At 38.8% G+C, this 25,512-nt stretch overlaps 1 protein-coding gene across 4 annotated transcripts in view; it reads right to left on the reverse strand.

Moving 5' to 3' along the window:
* Window positions 1-201: 201 nt before the first annotated feature.
* Window positions 202-25,512, reverse strand: part of LOC145681300 (protein phosphatase methylesterase 1) — a 51,612-nt gene continuing 26,301 nt past the window's right edge. For all 4 annotated transcript variants that reach the window (XM_081752950.1, XM_081752948.1, XM_081752951.1 and 1 more), the window contains 4 exons: window positions 24,820-24,991; window positions 14,196-14,373; window positions 11,623-11,755; window positions 202-8,306 (listed from right to left, as the gene is read on the reverse strand). In XM_081752950.1, coding sequence (XP_081609076.1) covers window positions 8,288-8,306; window positions 11,623-11,755; window positions 14,196-14,373; window positions 24,820-24,991 — 502 coding nt within the window. In that variant the 3' untranslated portion in view covers window positions 202-8,287. The remainder of the gene's footprint in view (window positions 8,307-11,622; window positions 11,756-14,195; window positions 14,374-24,819; window positions 24,992-25,512) is intronic.

Genomic DNA, 25,512 nt, shown 5'->3' on the forward strand with positions numbered 1-25,512 from the left:
ATGTATCAATACCATGTTGCTGTTTTTGTTCGAATCACAGTTTGGATTGACTTGGTTTCTTTTGTTCAAAACCCCCTCCCCTCAACAAATACTGGTAACTATTTACAAACAGCTGCTTTCTCACTTTCCTTTATGTACAACATTTTATGTAGGATGGACCAAAAGCAACGGCAACGCTTCATACACCGAAACTAATTTAAAAAAAAAAAAATGTAGCGGAGGGTTTCTGAACGCATGTCACCACAAAATACAATGGCTTTAATAAAATGGTTTGTTTTGGAGGCAGGAACGACGAAAGAAATGTATTACTTTCAATTAAGAGGTTCTATGATTGGTTGAATTCTCCAGATTAAGGAAGTTTTTTTTTTTTTTTTTTTTTTCTCGAAGAATCCAGTTTAAGACTGAAAACTAAAGACTCCATTTATCGAATTCACTACAGGGTGGTCCGGAAGTGGGCGTACCCCCTCCCCCCTTAGTTTCAACAGCATAGTGCTAGTTATGGTAGAATGTCTCTACACAGTTACCTTGAAGTCTTAAAGAGTTATAAATATCGGAATGGTCACGATCTATGTCGTAACACAGCTGAATTCTGCGCCAAGTTCTGGCAGATGTTTTGCGGAGATAGTCCGGAGTCACGAGGTGAAGGCGTGTTCCACAGCTGCTCGTAATTCCTGCGTTGTGTAATATTGAGCGTTTCTTACTTGTTGCTTAATGAAACCCCAGAGAGCATGGTCTGTTGTTGTCAGATCGGGACTTCTTGAAGGCCAGGCAGAGAGAGCTGGTGAAGATGAACAACCTGTTCCAACTTCACTGCAAATAACTGTTACCAAGCAAAAATCAAATGAACATGGATAGCAATGTTGCCAGACAATACCAAGCAATGCTACCAAACAAATGTAGGTAAAACCTAAAACCGTCAAAAAACACCAATTAGGGGTACGCCCACTTCCGGACAACGCTGTACAATTGTTTATAAGGAAAACAGTTCTTTTTTATGTAGAAATAAAGGAAATATAGTATTTTTTTAAATTAATGCGCTTGCTTTTAGAAACGTAACAAAAACTCAAATATTTTATTGTTAAAAGAAACTTTTTTGTTTTTAACAAGGGAGCATACATTACAATAAGTGTGAAAAGCAAATATGTCACGTGATTTTTCTATTCCAAAAAAAACGATATGTTGTCCTCTACAAATTCTCTTAGCCTGAGATCGAACCAGACTCCTTGCATCAGACATGACTGCTCTACCACTAAAACACCGTTACTCCATTTCAATAATAATGCCTTTTTGTTTTATTCTTCGCTCCACGTTCCGCTATAATTCTTCAAAGTGCTATTAGTAAAAATAGAAAAGTTCTTTCTTCAATTACCTGTTGTTTTCTGGTTTCCCATGACTGTTATTCCTGACAGAATTTGAATGGCCAATAACAATTAATTGGTTGAAAGAATTCCAAAATCTGAACTACGATTTTTTTTAAAAATTCTAAAACATTATTACTTACTGTATTCCAACACCATTATAAAGTACCACTATAAACACCATCATAAAAGGATTACGGAATCCTAAACGCTTATTCTGTGAGTTAAACTAATGCAATTTTATTTTTGCAGGCTGTGAAAAAACTCATAAAATTTGTTCCCTGGAAAGATGAGATTATTGCGTCATCAGGTTTCACTTCCATTTGACTTCCAAAACTTTTAGCATCACGGTTTCAGCCAGGCAATAATATGGCGAATCCAGTCGAGAAAGCACAGTGCGTTATTTGGTTAATTAAAACTAACTCCGTGATCACTGTACAACATAAATTTCGCCACGATGACATTGAGCAAATACGTAGACTGCTACTAATGCAACATGACGGATCACTGTCCAATTTCAGTTGTCACGTTTGCGCAGCTATGGAGAGACGGTTTCTTGATAAATGGGTCGGTAAAGGAGGACTAATTGCTTCGCCTCCTCGGATCCGTGACCAGGCACCTTTGGGGGCACATAAAGGTCTGGTGTAGTATATTCACAGAAAATGACAAATCCTTTTCTTTTTTGTTCCTCCTAGAAAACTGAAAATTCACTATAGACCATAAATGGGCGAATACTAACCAAAACAGGCTCTGATGAAACCAGCACGAATAGTTTCATTCTGGATCTGGAAATATTAACGCACGAATTGTTTGCTAAAAAGGATAGAGTTAGAGAAAGGCCCTTTAAAAAAGGATAGAGTTAGAGAAAGACCCTTTACAAAGGATAGTTAGAGAAAGGTCCTTTAAAAAGGATAGAGTTAGAGAAAGGTCCTTTAAAAATGGAGCTGAAAGTTTGAAGTCTGGAGTTCTCGCGTCACTGAATGGTTAGCGTTCATTCTGTCGGCTAGGCTAAAGGAGACGATGATGATGAGAAATGAATGAAACAGTGGAATGAGGAAAGTGGGAAGAAATGAAGAACCCCGAGAAAACCCACGCACACGGTGTTTGTCCACCACAAAATTCACTAACCGCGAACTAGGATCGAACCAAGGACCCCATGCACCAGAGGTAAACGCTCTACCACTGAGCCACCGTGGCCCCCTTCGTGTAGTTGGGATTCCACGTTAAGCTGTAGTTTCACATCTCATATACACCGTTAGTGCTTAGTAAAGGGATGTTATGCACCGATTAACCAAGCTTACAATTCATTTTTTAGCGCCATCAAAAGATAATCCTTTGTTACGAAGGCTCAAACAGTATTAGTATACACATGCTTACACTAATGTTTTTTAGTAATTCGTGTTATCAAATGGCAAGAGAAAAGATTCTTTTGAAATCAAATTTAAAACAATACATCTATTCAGTGGCTTTACTTACAACTTCATACATTTTTTTATTATTATTATTATTATTATTACAAAATGGAAGCGGATAATACAGTCCTCTGTAGCGGGAGCTGAAAACGTATTTCCATTTAATAGAATTCTTAGAATAAAATTGTATAATTTGTGACAAAATAAATATGATCTCAGGAAATACTCGACGTCCTTTTCTAAATCTTCAATTTTCGCTACTTCGTCAGAATCGTGTCAAACTAGCTTTCGACAGCGAATATATGTGTATTATAGTGTAATAAATTAAATATGGTTCCCTCGGGTGTAGAAAACATTGGTGTAAGATATTTCTAAGAAAATGCTAGTGGGAGAGGATAATTATACGAAGTTATTCACTGAAATAGTTTGCATTGACTTATCAGAATATTTCTCAATATCGTCCTTCTTGTCAAATATAGATTGAGAAACACTAGTCAAACGACGAACTTTGGACTGGATGATGTGTCATTTCTTGCTCTCCAGGTGAATTTACTTGCTCTTAATCCAAGTAGCTCCCAAATGTCAGACGATGCTGAGTCACTACCAAGTTCCATGCCCAACCATGAAGACTTTGGAACCATTTGGTTACACTACAATCTATGAAAACTTGAGCGAGGCAAATGCTTCAGTCCGGCTGTGCTCAAACATGGTCAACAGGGATTCCGTCTTGACCGGATATTATTCTTATTTTCTGGCCAGAAGATGATATTACAAAGGCTTGATAGTATCATTTCATCTTTTTATATTTTATCTATAACAAATGCATAGGAACCATTATTTCGATTCCGGGATTCTTCTGTACGAAGATTTTAGGATTTGGATTTCTGGGCTTTCGGCATTTAAGGCCATTTAGCCCTTCACTATTTGAGGGATGACGTCCCTCGGCGAGCACAGGATGGAGTTGTGCCTCAGACTACCTGCCTATGGGTTAGACATTTCTCTGCATTACTCACAGAAGTGGAAGACAAATTGAAAGTGCAATACTGAGGAAAATTGGAAAAAAGAAATTTTGCTTCTCCAGGACAATGCCCTTATACATCGAGTATTGCAAAGGCAACTAACATTGCGTGATCTAGGGTTTCAATGACTAGATCATATTTACTGCGTCAGACCTAAACTCAAAACACTTTGGATTTGATAATAGGGTGATTATTGCTACGGAACAGTTTTCAGATTTTTTTTTAACGGTTCTTCAAAAAATGAAGCACTATGTAAGGAGCTTCAAGGGGAGTATATAGAATAACTAAAATTTCATCATTCCTTCTAGGTTGGCCTACAAACTTTACAGTAGCCCCTCGTATTACATTGTGAGTAACCAAATCAGTTTTTACTATAGCTCGAGTTTTAACTCCTTCGAAAATCCAGGGAATGGCAATTGCTTTTCCATCTCCATACAGAGACAGACAGAGAGAGAGAGAGAGAGACACACACACACATACACACACACACACACACACACACACACACTCACTCACTCACTCACTCACTCTCTCTGCCCCACCTGCGGGTGGACAGGAAGACAAGGTGTACGCTGAAATTCACAAAGAAATTATGGAAGTAGAGGTTCTGTTGGATCTCTGCAGCAAAGTCAGATGGTGCAAGTTCTTTTGCACGATAAACATTACCAATTTGTTTCGCCCTGTTCAAACTGGAACCTCTTCAAGCAGTTCCAGTGTCACAAGCCTTAAGGAGCCGATTCGGAATAACAGACATATGCTAACATTAGCAAACCAATATTTAATACAGTACAGCATACGATTTTTCGGCTGATTGAACTTTTGCGAAGTCAGTGCGCAATGCATGCCCAAAAATCTGATAAACGACCAAAGAATGTTATCCTTGGACTACCTGGTACGTTATTCCCGAAAGCAGTCCTTGTAAGAAATTTAAACCACCTCTGGAACATATAATGCGCGATCCACTCTGACTGCAACCATCTACTCAAATATATTAAAACGTTGCATTGTACCCATCGTGAAAAATGCTCCGAAAGACATCTTTCAAATGTCATACTTCTTCATGACAACGTTCGCTCCATGCTCCTTGACAAGTTCGTGCAGAAAAACATTTGTGTAGCTTGGCTGGGAGGTGATTCACAACTCACCACATAGTCCGGGGCTGGCTCCTTCCGACTTTCTCTTCACGGACAGCAAAAATCCAAATCGGCTTCAGAACTTCAACCCATCCTCCGTAGAAAGATTATATATTCATAAATAGAGTACGAACAGGTTTACTGAAACTAATGTTACGCTGCAAGAAGTGTGTCTACTTTCATTATGTTTTAGTTTCGCTATCTATAAAACTTTGGTTACGAAAAAATAGTGTGCGTTACTTTCCAATTCTCCCTTGTATATGTATGACGTGCCCGTGCCATACTTGTGAATGAATGATGGGTTATAATTCGGTAATACAGAGAAAATTAATAAATAAACTGAAATAGATCGGTCTGTTACGAGCGAAGGTATCCTCTTTCAGCCTGCCTGCCAAACATGGTCTGTTTAAACTCAAATAACTATCTGGGAAGCATAGTGTTCTCTACACCCCACCCCACAACTGTTTCGAATTTCTACTTCAAAAATTTTGAAATTTATATATAAGGTATTTATAAGAAGTTTGGCAACTATTTCATTACCATCTGTCACTGTGAATCAGTTGAATAAGTAAAGTCGCAGGTTTGTTTTCGTTATTGAGTTGGTCATTGTTGTTCCATTATTTATCGCTAGATGGTGCCTGATCATTGGATCGCTTGTGCCCTCTTTGATTCTTATATTTTACGAGTGCACGTCTTTCTGTGGAACGCACAGAACGTTATGTCCTTTCCCTTTCAAGTGACGTGATGGAACTCAGGCAACGGCAACCGGAAATCACAGAGAACACCGGAGTCATGCAAGCTGCATTACTACGCGGACATTTGTACGGGTTTTTGAGTTTATGTGTTTTGCATCCTTGTCTAACATCAAGGTCATGAAGAACAGGGCCTATTATTAACGACCAGCTTCAATTCAGTGCAGTTTGTGCGTGCATAGACCATCATGCAAAGTTAACTCTTGTATCAAGTAGTTTCCCACCACACTACTTCGCCTCCAAAAGACTGGATTACAGGACCATACAACAGTGGACATTTGTAATTTCTACATATAATTTCTACATAGTTTTTACAACATGAATGCTTAAAGAAACAATAGAATGCTTACAAGATTTTTTTATGACAGTGATGTTCCAGAGACTGTCCATAATAAATTTTTGAAATTGCTACCGAATTTTATGTACAATTTATATACTGACATATGAACTTGTTCGAACTCCTACAAAGAATTGTGCGTACAATACTGATCAAACATACAGGATAACCACCAAGTCATGCAATCCAAATCTCAATACATTCTAAAGATGGCAATTACATCTGTCAAAAGGATTTTTTTTTAACATGTATATACCCAGTCTGGCCATAACCACTATTACAAAGTTCCAACATTATCTGTTATGAAGACAATAAGCAAACCTGGCAGTGAAATGTAGCATGACTCATTTTTGTGAGTGCTGTTGCAGAAAGTGAGGAGACACGTAACATGTACAGACAGAATGGAATGAGGATATTAAGGAAACTTGGTAACAGTGATAGAGCTACACAAAGTTGGAAAATTTTTATCAGCCTTAGAAAACAAAATTAGTCGTATGTTTATGTATAGCATAATCCAGCAGTCCCTTAATACTGGGTCCGTTCAAGATCATCCGTGAAGTTCAAGGACTCAAGGAGCTGTTAGAGAAACAGCGGCGCGTGTACGGAGAGATCCCGTACAGAAACAGGCAGTGATGGCCCGTGATATGAATAATAGCACGAGAAAAATGCCAAAGCTATTCAGAGACGATCAACGGGACACTTTCTGACGTCGCGTCGGAAGTCGAAAAGTAAGCGTACGCGTGTGAACGTCTGCTTCAACGGTACCCAAACAATGGGTACTGATAGATTCTCTTCACCGATGAGAAACTGTTCACCATCGAAGAGTTTCAATTGCCAAAATGACAAGATCTATGCCTCATCATCTCGGGAAGCCAGGAAGGAGGTTCCGAAAATCCAGAGAAGCCATCATCCCACATCAGTGAGCTATGCTGGCACCACACATCTTCATTTTATGAGAAAGGTGTGAAAGCAGGTGCTCTGGTGTAAAAAATACCGTGCTGAGCCTATATTGAAGGGACTTGACCATGTCCCGTTCAGAACGCCCCAATGAAGCCCCAGTAAGATTCTGTTTCTACTTACAAGTCGAAGCGAATCTCGGAGTGGCTGGAGCACAATATGCCTGACCTCATATCCACTGATGACGGATCCTCTGGCAGCCCTGACCGTAATCCTTTAGTACAAACAGTAGGTAGTGCCTGAAGGTATTGCTGGCAAGAATCGTCACCTCACAATTTACAGTTTGAAGCGCTCTTTACTGGGTACGGTGCTACATTTCCTCTGGAGACTGTGCGTGCTGGAATAGATGAGTAATTCATCAGCAAGTCTGTGCATGTACTAATGGCGGCCATTTCGAAATATTATTGGTGCAAACTATTGTCAGACCATGTATGATTCACATCCTACCTTCCAGCATAGTGCTGGTTTTTACGTTTTCCTGTGTAACAATATTTAAAACCTGACTATATAAATATATTTCTGGGACAAGAAATGTGGCCACAGTATTCGATACATATTGTATGACAACGTGTTATGAGTAAATAAAGATATGATTCGAAATGTGAGCCCTTCCTTAACACGACTTTTAAATTATCTTGTACCAACAATATGTTCTTTGTCGAAACTACTTTTATACAGTATTAACTACATTGCTAAATGTTAACAAAGGTTTACAACACTGAAGAAATTATTAACAAATAATAACAACAAAGATACAATGTTAAATAAAAACAAATCTCAATTTAAATAAAATACTGTTCAAAGATTAAAATAGTGTGTGTTGCCGTCAATTTCTTTTGCATATGGTTAAGTTACTCAAATATTGGGTAAGAAAATAGAATCTCTGAAGACATTTTTGTTTTCCAAATAATGTACTCACACACTTTTTATATGACCACCAATTATTTTTATTGTGTACAAATAATAGCTAATCGCTTTCCGAAAGATTAAGTGGCAGCTTGGCACCTCATTGTTCTCTTTTTTAAAAAAATATCACAATTACAAACAATTCATTAATAAAACTGTTTTTTTTCTGTTTGGTGGCATCGTCTGTCTCTCTTTACACTTTAGATACTTACAAATATATATATACAGAGTTTTCCACTTTTGGTCCATCCCACACGGCGAGAGAAAATGACGACTTCGGTACTCAAATCAAAAAAATATGTATATGTACACACACAAACACACACGAACAATATTTTTTCACAGAGTTTCTCCTTTATACAGTTTAAAAAAAAAAATGTTTCTTCTTCATACTGAACCGTCAATCAATATTCTCAGCACGCTGGCATACTCCTGAAAAAGAAATAAATTCAGTTAATTTGAATGAGTTTTTAAAAATTTATGTTATTTAAAGTGACTCAACTTGATATTCTCTAAACTGTTAAGAGTTTATTAATCATCAATCATCAAATGCCTGATGTGGGAGGTTCATTTCCCCTCAAGTCCCTAACATGCTGTTTCACTCTGATGGAGGCATTCCTCTTGGTCGTTTCTATCTAGAATTTAGAAGATAAACAGGATATTTCGTACATTCTTGAAGTACCTAACTCATCCTTGAAATAATTTTTGTAAGCAACGAATGAACTTTCGAATCTGTTCCCAGATTTTACAGCAAAGTTGATTCCAAATTTGGTTCCTATGTTTCTTTATATTTTTGATATGGCCGAGGAAAGAAGTAAGGAATGTTCATTTTTGTCCTTTTGAAAGAAGTTCGCCCGCATGGGATTTTCAAAACTCTCTCTTAATTATCGAGCATATGGAACACAACCTAATAAATGAAACTGCTCACTTAGGAACACTACTAGGCAAGCAATTTAACTCTCTTAAGTATTAGCTTTTATAATTTTCTATCGTAATGACTATGTAAAGAATCTGAGTTCTACAACCAGTATTAGTGTTAAGGAAGAGCTCAAAGCAAACCGATGTGATGCATGATTCATCACGAAATTCATCACCGGATACAGAGGAAGGTCATCATTTATCATAATCTAGTTTTCCCTAAAAGTCATTCAAGTAGTTGCCACGCCAGGGACTTTCATTAAACGTAATCTACTGAAGAACTGCTTAATGATAATATGGAATGCATATTGAATAGTTTAAGACCCACTTTTAGGCTTTTTTGAAGTAGTATATGCAGAAGTTAGTGACATCATCACATAACAATTGACTTGGATCAAAGAATCCACAAGGTATACTTTTCTATTGAGCATTACGTTCCAATGACTCTCACTTTTTAGCTCCTACATAGTCATCCATTTTTAAGTCAAAAACAACTTCATAATGTAATTAGTTAAAAGTTTTTCCATAATGCACAGAGGATGACTGCAGTGGATCAAACTATGTGCAACTTCTCCACATGTAAAGGACGCTGCAAAGTGTCTTTCCAACTACAATTTACTAAAATTCAATTAGCCTTTCTCCGTCCGAGGTATACAATTTTCCAACTTTCTTAGCAGCCTCGATTTATGCTATTTGCGCGAAGAAAGAAAAAAACCGGAAAATCAGGATTTTTTTACCCAAAACAGTGGAATTTACGACTTTTACATGGTTTTCGTGGTCGAAAAAGTTTTCAATTTCATAGTTGGAAAGTTGTAAAATATAAGCTTTATTGACTGCACAACGACAATAAAAACCGTCCGGTGCGATCTAAACCGTCGACGGGACCCAAAATGCGGCGCGACGGTCGCTAAGTTGCAGAGGAATAATTAAACTTGTCCTTCTTCAATCTTATAAGGCCAACTATATACACAAACAAGAGAACACTAATAAATTACAATTTCTTCCGACTTTTATTTTCTTCTGGTACGTGTTTTCTATGAATCTGAATTTTTTCTAAATTCAAGACTTAAGGAAATTCACGGGTTATTCCAGTTTTTTTCACGGTATACGAAATCCACGGTTTTCACAGTTCGGTGTTTATTTTCCCCTGTTTTATGCTTTCTCAGTGTATATACATATATAATTTTACCTATATATTTTATACAGCAGTTTAAAAATTAACCCTGCAACCATGTTAAAGACATGTACATGATCTCCCGTGGACTTGGATGACTTAAGTATAGATTCATGCGACATAAGCCTCACCAGTCTCGAAAAATCTATAGAATCTCAGCTTCAACCAATCAACAGCGAATGGAACATGAGGAGAGGCGAAGAGCGAAAGAATACTTTTAAATTGGAGATAAAATAATATTAAAACAAAAGAAAGAAAAAAATACTTATTTTAAAAGCCATTTCAATTCGTAATTGGAGCTTTTTGTTCTTCTAGTCCTGAACTGTAGCATGGAAGCTACCTGAAATTTGCTGAGATGGATGATAATAGTGGAATAAAGAAAATCGAAGACCCCGAGAAAACTCACACAGACGGTGTTTATCCATCACAAAGCCCATTTGGCGGGATCTGGGATCAAACCAGGGACTCCACGCACCAAAAGTGAGTTTACCACCGAGCCACCGCAGAGGTAAAATACTGGGCAAGAAAGGAAAAGGGTGACCGACGACACCCTATTTAAAAAAGCATGGACATTGAAATGGGGTGTGTTACAAAAGTAATGAAATTGGCAATACTATGCACGAACCAACAATGCTAGTGTCTTCACTTTCACATGGCGGTTAAGGTAACCTTTGCCATTAACTCAGCATAAATTTGAACTTATTCCAGTTTCTACATGAGTGTTCAAAGCGTCTACGTGAAAAGTTTGAACAACGTACTATCAAAGTTTGTGTAAAGCTTGACGACTCCGCTCCTGTGATTTATGAAAAGTTACAAAGGGCTTATGGAGAACATTCTCTATGTAAGGCAAAAGTGTTCAGGTGGCACAAACCCTATTTAGAAGGCCGACAACAGGGGGAAGACGCCTTCAGCCTCAAAAACGGATGACAATGTGGAAAGAATGAATCTCTCTTGTAAGATCAGATCGTCGATTAATGGTAAGAATGATCAATAGAAAGTTAAATTTGAACGTGTTTAGCATCCATTAAATTTTAACATAGGATTTGGATATGAGAAAAGTGTGCGTCAAAATATTCCCTAAGTACACTCATCTCCAAAATTATTGTCGCATGTCTATACATATGTTGTTGTATGAATATAATTTGGTAACAAATTCGCCCGGTATTTCTTATAATGTTAGTATGTGTATAATCGGCGAAGACATGTATGTGGTAAATTTCATGTCAAAAGAGCAGTAAATAAGAACAATAAAACAAAAATAAAATTTTCTTGTCCATTTAGCAACATTTTATTTTACTCATTCTAATTTTCATATTTATAATTCTTTTCCTATGAAATTTAGACCAAATAAACATTTCCTCATTATACACATAGTATCAGTATTAAAAGTACCCTGCAAAATCATTATCAAATTATATTCTTACGAGAAGACAGTTATAGATATGCGACAATAATTTTGGACATGAGTGCACCTCACTACTGAGCAGAAGACCAATCGGAGGAATGTGTGTCTTGATATAAGCTGCTTTAAGAGGGAACCAGAATTCTTCTGTTGCATTATTACAGGTGATGAATAATGGACTTTTTAGTACGATTCCGAGACAAAACACCGTAAGTCGGGAGAAGAAAGGGATGGTATGGAAATTTCCCTATTACCTGACGAAACTGCCTTTGGGTTCTGCAAACTTATGCCTGACCATGAACGTCGCAAGAACTTCAGCTACCTTATCTGGCACGTCTTCATGGACTGCATGGCCACATTGAGGAAGAACCTGCATCTGGAATTTGCCTGGAAAGATTACAGAATATTACTAGATACTCACACACAGGGAAATACAGTCGAAATCGAAAGAAATGAACCAAAATACAATCCTTCCGCTTGAGGCTGTAGAAAGTGATGTCGAATAAAAATAAATTCTGAATACGCTCATACCTTGATCTTTTTACATCTATACTAATTAAAACGAAACAAATCTTATTTGCAATTTGAAAAGAAAACAATAAAATCTTTGAGTTTAACGTCTCATGATTATGCTCTTTAAGCTAAGGGAGACGATGATTAAAGCAAGTGAATAATGGTGGAATGAGAATGTGGGAGGAAACAGTAGTAGTTGGAGAAAACCCGCAATCACGATGTTGTCCACCAATTTACTTGGCTGGTGATCGAACCAGAAACCCCAGGCACCTAAGCGCTCTATCACTGAGCCACCGTGTCTCCTGTTTGTAATTAGATGGCGTCTAAACAGCTGACATGAATTTTTGAATATGATCAATACGTACGTTTAATGGATTTTATTGTATTACTTTCATTAAAATACATATATTAAGGGGGTACTTGAAGTTCAAAATTTATGACAAAAACAGAATATTTCACAGCGAAACAATGTGCAGAAGATTTTTGTGTTATATAATAAAAATAATTATATATATGTATTGTAACAACAAAGCAATTTTTGCCTAATTATTTACATTAAAATTTAACAATGAAATATTGTTAAACTTCACACAACATGTAATCGTGATCCTTTGTCTGGTAATTAGTGGTGTATCATTCACATGCGCCATTGTAATACACAACGACAAATGCACGCTGGCTTTATTTATATTAACAAAGAAGGCAAATCTTCATGTGCAACAAGCACAGAGTTCTTTACTCAGAATCAACGCAGTGTTATCAGTCCATAAACTTCATTAACACTCCTCGTGTATAATGTAATGTACCTAGCCATGTGACGCCTTCCAGCCACGTAGGGCCGCGGTGGCTCAGTGGTAGAGCATTCACCTCTGGTGCTTGGGGTCTCGGGTTCGATCCCAGCCCCCACCAAATTAATTTTGTGGTGGACAAACACCGTGTGCGTGGGTTTCCTCGGGTTTTCCCGTTTCCTTTCACTTTCTTCATTCCACCATTTCATTCATTACTCATCACCGTCTCCTTTAGCCTAACTGGCATAACCGTGGGACGTAAAACTAAGAGATTTCATTTCATTTTTCCTTCCAGCCACGTGTTACCAATCAACAAAAGCAGACTACATTTTATCTCGTGTCATTGTTAACGAAGTAGAAAGGCATTTTACAGCCAAAAATCAATGAGAGTCTACAAACCTACCACATAAACAAATACAACACGCATCTCTTGGTCAGTCTATCCCAAGATTGGGCGATTACTACCTTTACTAGTTTGTTTTTTTCGTATTCACGTTTGATTTTTCTGTTTTGATGTCGTCTATTAATTGGTCTTCGCCCTCTCCCTCTCTTTCATGCCACCATAGCCTCCAGCACATTCCTCATGATACTGTTCCATGTCCAACCAGTTCCTCTTCTTAATAATATCTAAAATTGTCCTTTTCTATCCAAAACATTTCTAGCATTCTCTCATTCGTTTTCCCCTCGACCCAACTAATTATCTTCATTCTTCTCCATACCCACACTAGCTTCCAGCAGATTTTCATCGTTTTAGCGCGATGTCCATGTTTCCGTCTCACATTAACAAAAAAACCTGCGTTTCCGGACGTTCTTGATAGTCTTTTATTAAAATTTTAAAATTGTATTATATCGGTACTTATAATAAAAAGTAGCAGTTACAAAACACAAAGATTCATATATTCTCTGCTCTACCATCCAGGTACCACCAGTTCCTCGAATTTTTCTTAAATGCAGTTTAACATTATATATATATATATATATATATATATATATATATAATATATATCGGGTGTTCTAAAAATGGCGCCCATGGACCACAGAGCACTATTCTAAAGGTCAAAATAAAGCGAAAATGTTATATGATGGTATACCCTCCAGCGTCTCGTTCAGCCGCTATGGGGAATAAAAATTTCACAATGTGGCAACGTCGCAGATTAACTTGGAGCAACTAGCATTACTCTACGAATACAATAAGCAGTTAAATCGACAGCTACACTAATAAATGATGCTAGCGTTAATTAATATTGACTTTAGTTGCCATCTGGAAAGAATTAATATAACTATTTGATAGATTGGTACATGTAATTTATGGTTCTTTATTTGCGACGTTGCCACATAGAGCAATTTATGTCTCCAGACAATGACTCGAAAGGTATACAAATATATATATATATAGCTTTATTTTGACGTGTAGAATAATGCTCTGTGATCCGTGGGCATCATTTTTAGAACACCCGATATATATAATTTTTTCTACCTTACAAATTATCACAACACTAATATATAAGAATATTGTCTGTGCCTACCTTGCATTTGTCCTACGGTGAGTTCTTTATCCAGCCTATCAATGCCAGCAAGTAAAAGTAATTTTGGAATGGGGCAGGAGAGAAACATGCTTGATAAACCTTGAAACCATCCAGGCCAATGCTTCTCCGTCTTCGCCAACTCTATTCGCCACGTGTACTTGTGAGGATCTGTATCACTCTACAAATAAAATATTGTATTACAATTTCGTATTTATTGTGTCTTAGAATTCCTAATTAAAATATTTGTGAGATTATTCTAGTCACAAATATGTTACTAATATAGTAAAAACCGGCTCCCTCACAATACATTGAAAATACACTATAAGAAGTCATGAAACAGCCGGCACTAATCTACTGCCGACCAAATGGCCTCAATTAGATCTCTCTTGTTATTTATTTATTTTTTTTATTTAAATCCTTGTTCCATACAGCCTCTGTACAATGGAAACGCCTGGAGGGTAACGCCAGCCGGAGCATGATCACATCCTTTACGTGCCACCCAGTCCTTGGGCCTCCTGCTGCCCACCTCGTGATTTTGAGTTTAACGTCTGTTTCAGCAGCGAGGCTATCCCTTTCGGGTACCTGGATTTTGGGGGTATTTTTTAGACTTTCAGTCAAGCAGCTACTGCATCGTTACTATTTATCTTAGGATCATGGTTCATACCTCATTCTCTTCAGAATGGAGCTGGCTTTCAAATAGTAGCACTTGCATGCCCATACCATATACCAGGAGAGAGGAAAGTGATGTCAAAGGGACATTTTCGGGGGGGAAATTTTTTTCACACTTTGGGCCCCTCTGGAACGGCCCTGTGTGAACGTAGAGATCTCAAAAAAATCTGATAAATAGTACTTGGTAGACTGAATGTGTGTGCCAAATTTCAAGTTTCTATCTTCAATACTAAGGGCGGGAGAAATTTTATCAAGAATCCCCACAATGCCCCAAGTTACCGCAAAAGACCATGATCTCAGGTAAAAAATTTCCTGAGACATCTCTATTTACCCTAGGATTATAATCCGCCAATCATTCTCTTCAGAATAGAACTGCCTTTCAGTCGGTATCATTCACATGTCTCCATTATGTATCTAAGGCGGGAAAATTCCGAAGAAAGGGATTTTTCGGTAAAAATATCCCTTTTTCAATTTTTTGCCCCTCTGGATCCCCCCTGTTTTAACGCAGAAATCTGAAAAAAAAATCTGGTAAATACTACTCGGTGGACTGAATGTTTGTGCAAAATTTCAATCTTCTACGTGCAAAAATAAGCCCGCCAAAAAATAATGAACATAGGCTTAATAAAAGAAAATATATATTTTAAAATTATGACGGTCATCACCTCCTATGTCTCGACGCAGGAAAAGTGTGAAACCATACGTAAGGTCTTCTACAATGCCTCTGGACTTGAAAAAAGACGAAAAAGCTCAAATAGGAGTTATAACGCAATGTATCATGAAACACCCCTATGGTACAAATTGTACCATGAGTTCCCCAAAGGGCTATATGAGACGGAACCTACTGATTAACGTGGAATCCGAACATGAGCTCCCACCAGGAATCGAATCCGGGTCCCCCACGCCAAAGGCGTGTACGCTAACCGCTTAGCCATGAAGGTGCCTCTACTTTAACATGTTTGTTTCAAATATAACAGGACACAGGAGAGTAGAGTGCAAATAACTTTTGAATTCATTAATAAGACCGGTCTTCAAGAGGTAAAATTGTCGACCTGTGTAGAGAGTCGCTAACGCTCTAATCTTTGGTGCGACTGGTCCCGGGTTCGATTTCCAGTGGGTCGAAAAGTGTAAAAGCTTTCTTAGGTCATTTATCCTGAGTGGTTTTCCTGGTTTTTCTCATTCACACTAGGCAAATGACGGGATGGTACCTAATATACAGGTTCCAGGCCGCTTCCCTTTCCTTTGGCAGTGTGATTACCGAGTGACGTCATCCCTCATACATGACGGGTTAACATGGCCATAGATGCCGAAAGCCTAGAAATCTACTTCCTATCTTCTAATAAAGACAAAATTAAATATGGATATTGGTACACTTACAACATACAATATCGACACCACTATCGATTCCAGGAAAGAAAAAAAGTGCAGATTCTGGCTTTTGACGTGGAGGTAGACATGTAAACTCAATTATTGCGCACGCCGAACTTCGAAGCATCAGAACTTTTGAACCATTCGTGCGAATGAAATGAAACTCCCATCCAGGGTAGACCTACCTGTGTAGATATAAATTATGGAAAAAAAAAAGGGGGGGGGAGAGTCATAATTTGACTTCCGTCTTCATAAATGCCAGAAACATACGAAGCGATTTTTTCTAACAAAATGTGGAAAACAAGAACTTTAGGAATGACCAAAAACAAAATCAAAAGATTGCAACCTTGGTCAATAATTAGGTTTTCATCAGGGGCCACAAAATTTTTGAACGGCCCTTAAATCGAGTCTTTTATTTTTATTTTATTATTATTATTATTATTATTATTATTATTACGGAATAAGTACATCATACTGAGTTAAATGATAGTTTGGGTTTGGCTACACTATTTGTAGTTTTCCAGACAAGGCCTACAAGAAAATTTTTGACTAAAATATATATAGGATACTTTGATCCAATTATGAATTGAAGACAGGTGTGGCATGATTTGTTGGCAAAATAGGAATATATCGTTCTGAAACAAGAAAGACACATTGACACCAATGCAGACACCCCATGGCCGAGATAATAAAACTTGCATATCACAGACGAAAAGTAATAATATATCTGGAAGTGGCAAATGCCAGTGTTTTGTTTGCTTGTAACAGTGTATCTGTAGAAAGCTGGTGGCCACGCACATGTGTTGACACCGTCTGGTACTGTCAGTGTCGCCATATTACGCCATAATGCCTTTTTTTTTTTTTTTTTTTAACACGTCATTATCACAGAAGTGGTGTGTCTGCATTTGGTGTTAATGTGTCGTTCTTGTCCCAGAACGATATATTCCTACCTAGTCTACCAATTAACATTCCCATTTGTCTACAAACAATGCCACACCTGTCTTCAATTAGTGTTTTTTCAAGTTTCGTCAAATAATAATAATAATAATAATAATAATAATAATAATAATAATAATAATATAATCACCATCACCACCACCACCTCCTCCTCCTCTGTATGTTTCTGACATTTGTGAGGACGAATGTTGATCTAATCGAGTCAAAATACGGTTTGACCTGGGCAAAATTGCAACCTTTAGTTTTACACCTGTATTTTGTTTAGGTACCTTACCTGATGAAAATATCCAAAATCCGACAAAATCGGACCACGGGAACATTCCCAAAAACGGTTTCAAAATGGCGGACCATAGTTTTTTGAAAAAATCGTAGTCCTTTACGATGGAGGCTCTAGTAGCCCTCTTAATTGACATAGAGACATGAATGATACCTCGTTGGAACGCTCATAGACCACAAATTGCAACGAAGTGACTTTTGTACCCATCATGCCCAACCCGTAGAAGAAGAAGAAAGTAGATTTTTGTTTTTTTAATTAATATTTCTTGGACCCTGGCAACACTGTACGTCCTTATACTCCGGCAGAAAAATTCCTACGCGTAGACCAGACATTGGTAACAATAATATTAAAAAATGAAGGACATAGGTTCAACAGTAAGGGAGATAAAAATTTGGAACCGCGGACAAAGGAGGGTCACTCTGTATATTTTTTACTGTGGTCTAACTTCTGTTTCTTAGATCTGGTATCCTCCCTAATTGTCACAGAGACATGAAGCATACCACGTTGGAAAACTTATGGAACCCCCTTGCCAACGATGTATCGTTTGTGTCCCCTGTACCCAACTTGTAGAAAAAGAAGAAGAAACTTTGAAAAAATTGGGAAAATCTACACTTTTGCCTTTCTTGGGCTCTGGCAACCCTGATAATCGTTCTATGCATGAAAAAATCTTGTTTCTTTCTTTAAATCAAAGGTCGCTTTAATATAAGTACTATACATAAAACAAAAATATTCTTAAGCAAAAGAATGGGAATAACGAAAGACTTTGGGAGGCAAATTACACATCTACATCGTCATTGCCTACGCTAACACTGTCATCATATTCATTTAAACAGTTAAAACATTCAGTTTCTTGGCATACACCACAAGCAATAGCAAGTAGGTCATACCATAATACAGTGTACAAGACAGTTCGTTTTATAGAAACATAACACCTATATATAAAGCAAAAATATTCTAAAGCAAGAGAATGGGAAGACGAAATATTTTGGGAGGCAAATTACACATCTACATCGTCATCGCCTACGTTAACACTGTCCTCACCATATTCATTTAAAGGGTTAAAACATTCAGTTTCTTGGCACACACCACAAGCAATAGTACATGGAAGGGCATGCTTTCTGCAAGTATAATACGTTCTTGCACACCCGATAGCACAGTTGCAATGAACAATAGTGAGCAAATTCCATACCCATCAAACCGATGGTTGATGTGCCATATTTACGAACCGTATACTCAGCAAATGATGCAGCTATATTGTCGTACGAACTGCCTTTACACCATGGAAGTCTATGTAACAGAGATCTTCCGTCTAAGACATACATAATATTGTCTGGCTCCGTTTCCTCAAACTGTGCGGTCTGCTGCTTGCTGAACTCTAGTATCGCATGGGCCAGTGGGGCTCTGTCTGCCTTACGCATAATGTTGAGTGACTCAAATAAAGCTGATGGGTAGGCACATAATTCATGCGCTAAGGTCTCCTCTAAAGATGTGCTGCCTGCATTAGCGACAACTAACAGTCTTTGAAACAAAAGATTCGAATCGACGGAGATATCGCTGCTGATTTTAACACTACTCGGGGATGCTAGAGTTTTGACTTTATCTGCACGTTTCCACTTCACAGTGAACAGGTCTTTGCCAAATAGTTTCTTCGCAAGCTCTTCTCCAACTGAAAATAAATTATGGACGTTGACCGAGGAATCCGCTGTGACGCCAGTTGCAATGTTTCTCAACGATTTGTCTCCGTCAAATGGTGAAATGGGCTGCAGTTCTGCAAGAATGCGACGTGTGTCACTGATATCACGTGACATTCTTGACGTTTCGGCTTCTTTATGTTGTTCGCTAGTGACATATGCTGTGTGAGTAAGAGTTTGCATCGCCAGATTGTACTCGAAGCATGCTGGCATTGAGAGCACCCACAAAGATCGTTGCATCTCCGACATTCCACTCCCGTGGGTTAGACCTCCAGTGGATTTTAGCAATCTCATCAGAACCTACTCTATGACTAGATCAGAGGACAACCCAGCCCAATAACGGTTGCTTCTTCTAATAACAACGAACCCATTTTGAAAGCTTTCGTGAACTGTTGGATTAACCGATGGCAGCGTTAACATTGTTTGCAGGTACAAGCACGTCGACTTCAAATAATTAAAGTGTCCTGCTGCAGCGAATATGGGAATGCACTCTGCTATAGCATCAAGGTGATCCTCCCAACTTCCTGTTCGGTCTGCTGCCACAAGTTTCCTTGCTGTAGTCAACATGCGCTGATATGCAAGCCACAACTGACTTGTTTTTGATGTGTTAATAAGTTCTGACTTTCGTGCTTCGATTTTTCTCGGGCTTCTTGAAGAAGAGGTGAAGAACTAGCTCCAGTTACAGTAATCTCACCCGACATCAGACTCTGGTAGAGAGAGTAAGCATCGTTGATAGTTCTGTGTGTTCCGTTATCGGTCTGCAGAAAAACATTTTCCACAAGCAATGCACTTAATGCGAGGTCACTCATCATGTGCGCACGGAAGGCTCTTGCTACGGACTTGCCACTTAACATGTACAACCGAATTTTCTCCATAAAGCTCATGCAAGATTTCACGTAAGCCTGAACCATCCATCAGGGAACCAATTGCTCCTAGAAGGTTCATCAGAGTATGAAATGAGCCCAACAGGAGAACCGTGTCCTTAATACTGGTGTTATGTGCTCTGTCATGCAGGATACGTGAAGCTTTCCAAAACAGTGGTTGGTCTAACGTGATGATTGGTGTGACTTTATATTTTCTCGCAAAATTATTCAGGTACACTTAAGTGGAATAGATGCATGACATATCAGATGGATGGAGGTCAATAATCGGTAAGCAGAGAACAGTGGATTTCCCTGAATGATGAAGAGATGGATCTGCGTGAATGGCCTGCATCATTCCTGACCAGTTTGGTGTGCGTGACGGAAAGTGCCAGGAAAGTTTCCACAAAATATCCAGGGAGCTTTTGTTCGGTGATGGTGCTGTTACCAGTTCACAGTTGACCTTTTCAAGAATAGCCCTGGCTTCAGTGTATGCGTGAATGGGAACACTGGCAAGGGACTTCACATCAGCATCAGAGACGGGCTTCCGAAGAATGGTTAGACTGGTAGTAGTGGATGGAGTAATGGCCGCCAACATTTCCATACTACGGAATGTGCCTAAACCACTCAGCGTTTGGAGATTATGGTCTACATTATCCGCTGCAAAGAGGAGAGTCTGGTCTGCTGGCATTTCGATCACACGATTACCAAATGTACTTGCAGCACAGCGTTCAAGCCGCTACACTTCCGTGTATGAAGAGCAAAATCCCAGGTGATGCAGCGTGTCAATCAGGTGTTTCGATCGATAGTGGTGGTGCAGCTGCACAGCAACACCTAACTGCAGAGGAGCTAACATATCTCTTGGTCTGGCTGCTTGCATCAAACACTGGCCAATCGATGCTATTTTGGTTTCATTGTCCTTTCCGGCAAAAAGTATGGCATAGAATAGTTTAAGGCTAGTTGGAATGTACTGAAGGAATTCCTGAATTGTCAAGTTGCTGGGTGAAGGATATGTATCACTTCCAGTTTGTAGTTTGGATTTTATGTCGCTTTTGATCAGTCGAACTACGGTTTCTAGTATTCTATTTTTTCCTTTTTTCATCATACTCTCGTGGTGAATCAAGATATGCCCGTTGAATGTGATTGGCAGTTTCTCAAAGTGTAATGAAGACGTTTTTTCCATTGTCACTAGAAATTATAATTTTTTCACCGAAGTACTCCATTAGTTGACGCCTCATGTGCCGTCTGTCATATGCAATGTGATCAGTCTCTACAAGAAATGTGCCCATTTTTGTAACAAGTTCTCCCACAGTTAGTTGCTCACCATCGTGCTCTTCCAAATAACTACAGAGGCGCTGAAATGCTCGGATTCTCTCATCATTTGTAGGTCGGCCAGCCCGGAATTTTTTGACGCTGACTGATTGTCGGTGCAGTATTGTTGAGGAATTGCTTTACCTCTTCGAAAGTTGATATTACATGATCTGTAATAGACTCAATTTCCTGCATGAAGATCAGATGAGAAGTACTCAATTCGACCTCGGACACTTTGTGACCCGGTATCGTTTCGTTCATTGCAACACTTTAAAATGCTGTGTGGCAATGCTTGTGTTTTCACTCGCACATTTTCTGATTTCAACACGTGACGGTCATCAAATAAGACAGGTGTTCCGCAAAACAGACAGTCGCTATTGCTGTTGAAGGACCCATCCGACGAGCGAGTACTCGTTTTTGAATTGGCGATGACGTTTTTTCTTTCTAGGGCAATCGCAATAGTTTTTATCAATGTAACGTTTGCGACAAGAGACATGAACCACCATACTTGTAACGGCGAGAATGTTACTACCGCGAGCCTTACTGGCATTGTTCACTCCTTCAGCTCCCTTTTCTTGAAGTGTGATGAGGTTATCGTCAGGATCTAGGCTTCTGCAGCTGATACACAAACGTGTAAGGGAATCAGCCATGGTTCTTCAGTGTCTAGGTTCATGCAAGACTATGATATGTAGAAAAGCTTATGGAACCCCATTTACAACGACGTATCGTTTGTGCTCCCTATACCCAACGATTATCAGGGTTGCCAGAGCCCAAGAAAGGTAAAAGTACAGATTTTCCCAATTTTTTCAAGGTTTCTTCTTCTTTTTCTACAGGTTGGGCACAGGGATACGTCGTTGGCAAGGGGGTTCCATAAGCTTTCCAACGCGGTATGCTTCATGTCTCTGTGACAATTAGGGAGGATACTAGATCTAAGAAACAGAAGTTAGACCACAGTAAAAAATATACAGAGTGACCCTCCTTTGTCCGCGGTTCCGAATTTTTATCTCCCTTACTGTTGAACCTATGTCCTTCATTTTTTAATATTATTGTTACCAATGTCTGGTCTACGCGTAGGAATTTTTCTGCCGGAGTATGAGGACGTACAGTGTTGCCAGGGTCCAAGAAATATTAATTAAAAAAACAAAAATCTACTTTCTTCTTGTTCTTCTACGGGTTGGGCATGATGGGTACAAAAATCACTTCGTTGCAATTTGTGGTCTATGAGCGTTCCAACGAGGTATCATTCATGTCTCTGTGTCAATTAAGAGGGCTACTAGAGCCTCCAAAGTAAAGGTCTACGATTTTTTCAAAAACCTATGATCCGCCATTTTGAAACCGTTTTTGGGGGTGTTCCCGTGGTCCGATTTTGTCGGATTTTGAATATGTTATTCAGTAGTAATTCCTGAATCGAAAATTGTTTAAAAAGCTTGTGTTGCAATTTTGCCCAGGTTGAGGGTAAAATTGCTCTAGATTTCCTGGACTAATCTCCCTCTACACGGTTTGTATCTCAAAAATGTCTACACAGAGTCGCCTTTCATGGGTGGCAGTTTAATTTCATTCGTGGAAGTTCTGATACTCTAAAGTTTAGATTGCATGATTTTCTGGGTTGAAATTTCATTAAATTAAATTCAGCACTTAATTTTTAAATAGGGACGATTGCAAACAGTGAGCAATCATAGTTCTTATTGTTCTTTTTGTTCGTTATTTGTTCTTTTTTTGTGTTTACATTTTCAAATATCATAGTTGCCAATTCAGAAGTATATGGTAATTTCTCACGTATAGCATACGATTTTTTTGTAATAAAATTTTCGTATTGGACTCATGAATAAATTGTTTATACCTAGTCGTATCATAAGTTTTGTTAGAAAGTTCAGATAGGCATGGCAACACTGCTTCAAGAGATAACTTTGCAATGTTTAAACAACCAATGGCCACTATCATTGTGTATGTGGTTGTGATAGCGGAAAGGTGCAGTTTGCTGCCAGTCGTATGAATTGGGGTGTTTACGAGAACCGTGAAGCAGTAATTGCACTACACAAACTTGGCAAATCACCATCAGACATCTTTAAAACCCTGAAAAAATTGAAGATCAGCAGGATGTTCATGCATTGAACCATAAAGAGATCCTGTGATACAAGGACAATTGAGGACCGCCCTAGAAACAATAAACCTCGCAGCGTGAGGAGCCAGAATCTCATGAAAGCAGTGGCGGCGCGGATTCGACGAAATCCTGTGAGGAAACAATCGTGGCTCAGGAGATGAACGTTACAAAATTTTTGTCTCGTATGCTTAGAAGTGACCTAGGACTCAGGGCTTATCGGAGAAGAACTGATCATTTCGTCATTCCGCAGCTTAAGCTCCAGAGGGAGCAAAAATTGAAACGGCTTCTCCAGCGTTACGCAAATGGTGGCCACAGGAGGATCCCTTTCACGGACGAAAATAATATCACGATTGACGAAACTTAAATCGTCAAAACGATTGTGTTTACGCCTCAATATCCCAGGATACTCGTGAACACACGCCGCGGATCCTCAGAGGCTATCATTCCGCTTCAGTAATGATTTGGTATCGTACGATGGCATAACCAACTTTCACTTCTGTGAAAATGGTGTGAAAACGTCTGCTAGAGTGTATCAAACGACGGTATTGCAGCCACTTGTGAAGCCGCAGAGCCCTACCATGTTCAAAAATGAGCCGCAGAGCTTCCAACAGGATTCGGGACCGGACAACAAAGCAAAGACCACACACGAGTGGCTTCAGAAAGATATGTCTGATTTCATCACTTCATCAAATTGTCGCTCCAGTAGCCTCGACCTCAACCCATTGGACTACAGGTTGTGTTCTGTTTTGGAGGGCATCATCTGCAGGAAGAGGCACCGAAATATTGAAAGTGTTAAGCGTTCTCTTATGAAGGCAGTGGCGGAGTTTCCCCTCGAGACTGTGCGTACCACGATCGATGACTGCCCCCCAAAGACTTCAGGCCTATGTGAAGGCCAAGGGCGACAATTTTGAACAGTGATAGGTGCTCTGTATTTGCAATGCCGGTGCCTCTGTAACGACCAAGTAATAATATATTTGCTTGAAAATTCTGCCTGTAGGTTGGTTGTTTACTTTGCAACAGAATTTATGATACGACTACATATATCTAATTTTAAGAGTCAACAGAGAACAAATGGATAAATACTGAAAATAAGTTCATTGCGTTCTTTAATTGGTCAAGTATTTCGACATCCAAATCTTAGTTCTGGCTAGTGTACAAAAGAAACAGAATGGATTGATGATCAAAAAACTAATAACATTCTCTTTTTAAGAATTACTTGCTATTTGCTCTTGAATATAAAACTATTAATATTTCAAAGCACTCTATATAATTACTTTCCAGCTTTGAGATCTAAAATTTTAAGAAATGAAAGACAACTCCTAATCCTTGTTGAGGTAACAATATGAAAAGGAAAAGAACTTAAAATAGCAGTATTAACGAGGTTTCTTCTTACCGGAGCCAACGGGGGCTTAAACCCTGCGCTTTTGATTGCTGCATTTTCCGCATCTTCTTCCAGGATAGCGTTTGGTGACGTCACAGAGTACCTAGGACCGACGCCCTCTTCCGCCGGTGACGCCGCTGCCAAAGCATCGATGTCATTCGTGGCAGGTCGGTTGGTTGAACAGCTACGGAAGATGAGTAAGAGAAGTAATGCTTCTGAAAACAGGCAGCAGACAATTATTACTACACATGAAGTCTTATTTACATTTATGAGCTCATATGCATAGTCACCAACGAAAGAAAACATCATATTTCATATATAAACTTAAAATATGCAATACCTGTTTCTGATGCAAATTGTATATTTTTAATTATGTCCGTAGGCTCCCTTGTTCTCGTCTTTAGTGCGGAAGATCCAGGTTCGATTCCAGGTGGGAGCTCATGTGGTACAGATATTACAAGGCCTATTTGAAAAGTATCTGACTTCTTTGTTGTCGGAAACTACATAGTACAAGTTAGCCAACTGCACGTCGTGGAAGCGGAGATCATGATGTGTTTAGCCTGCAGATGACGTTACTGTTACTAGCGTCTAGTGCTATGAAGTGGTTATTTTGGTTGCTGTTGGGTTGTCTCGGTACGGATATAAGAAGATGAAGATAGTATAGATTTGATTTTGAGTTCAGTGTCCGTGTCGGCAGTGAGGCTA

Source organism: Thermobia domestica, chromosome 3 (genome assembly GCF_964235325.1).
Source record: "Thermobia domestica chromosome 3, izTheDome1.hap1.1, whole genome shotgun sequence".
NCBI lineage: Eukaryota > Metazoa > Arthropoda > Insecta > Zygentoma > Lepismatidae > Thermobia > Thermobia domestica.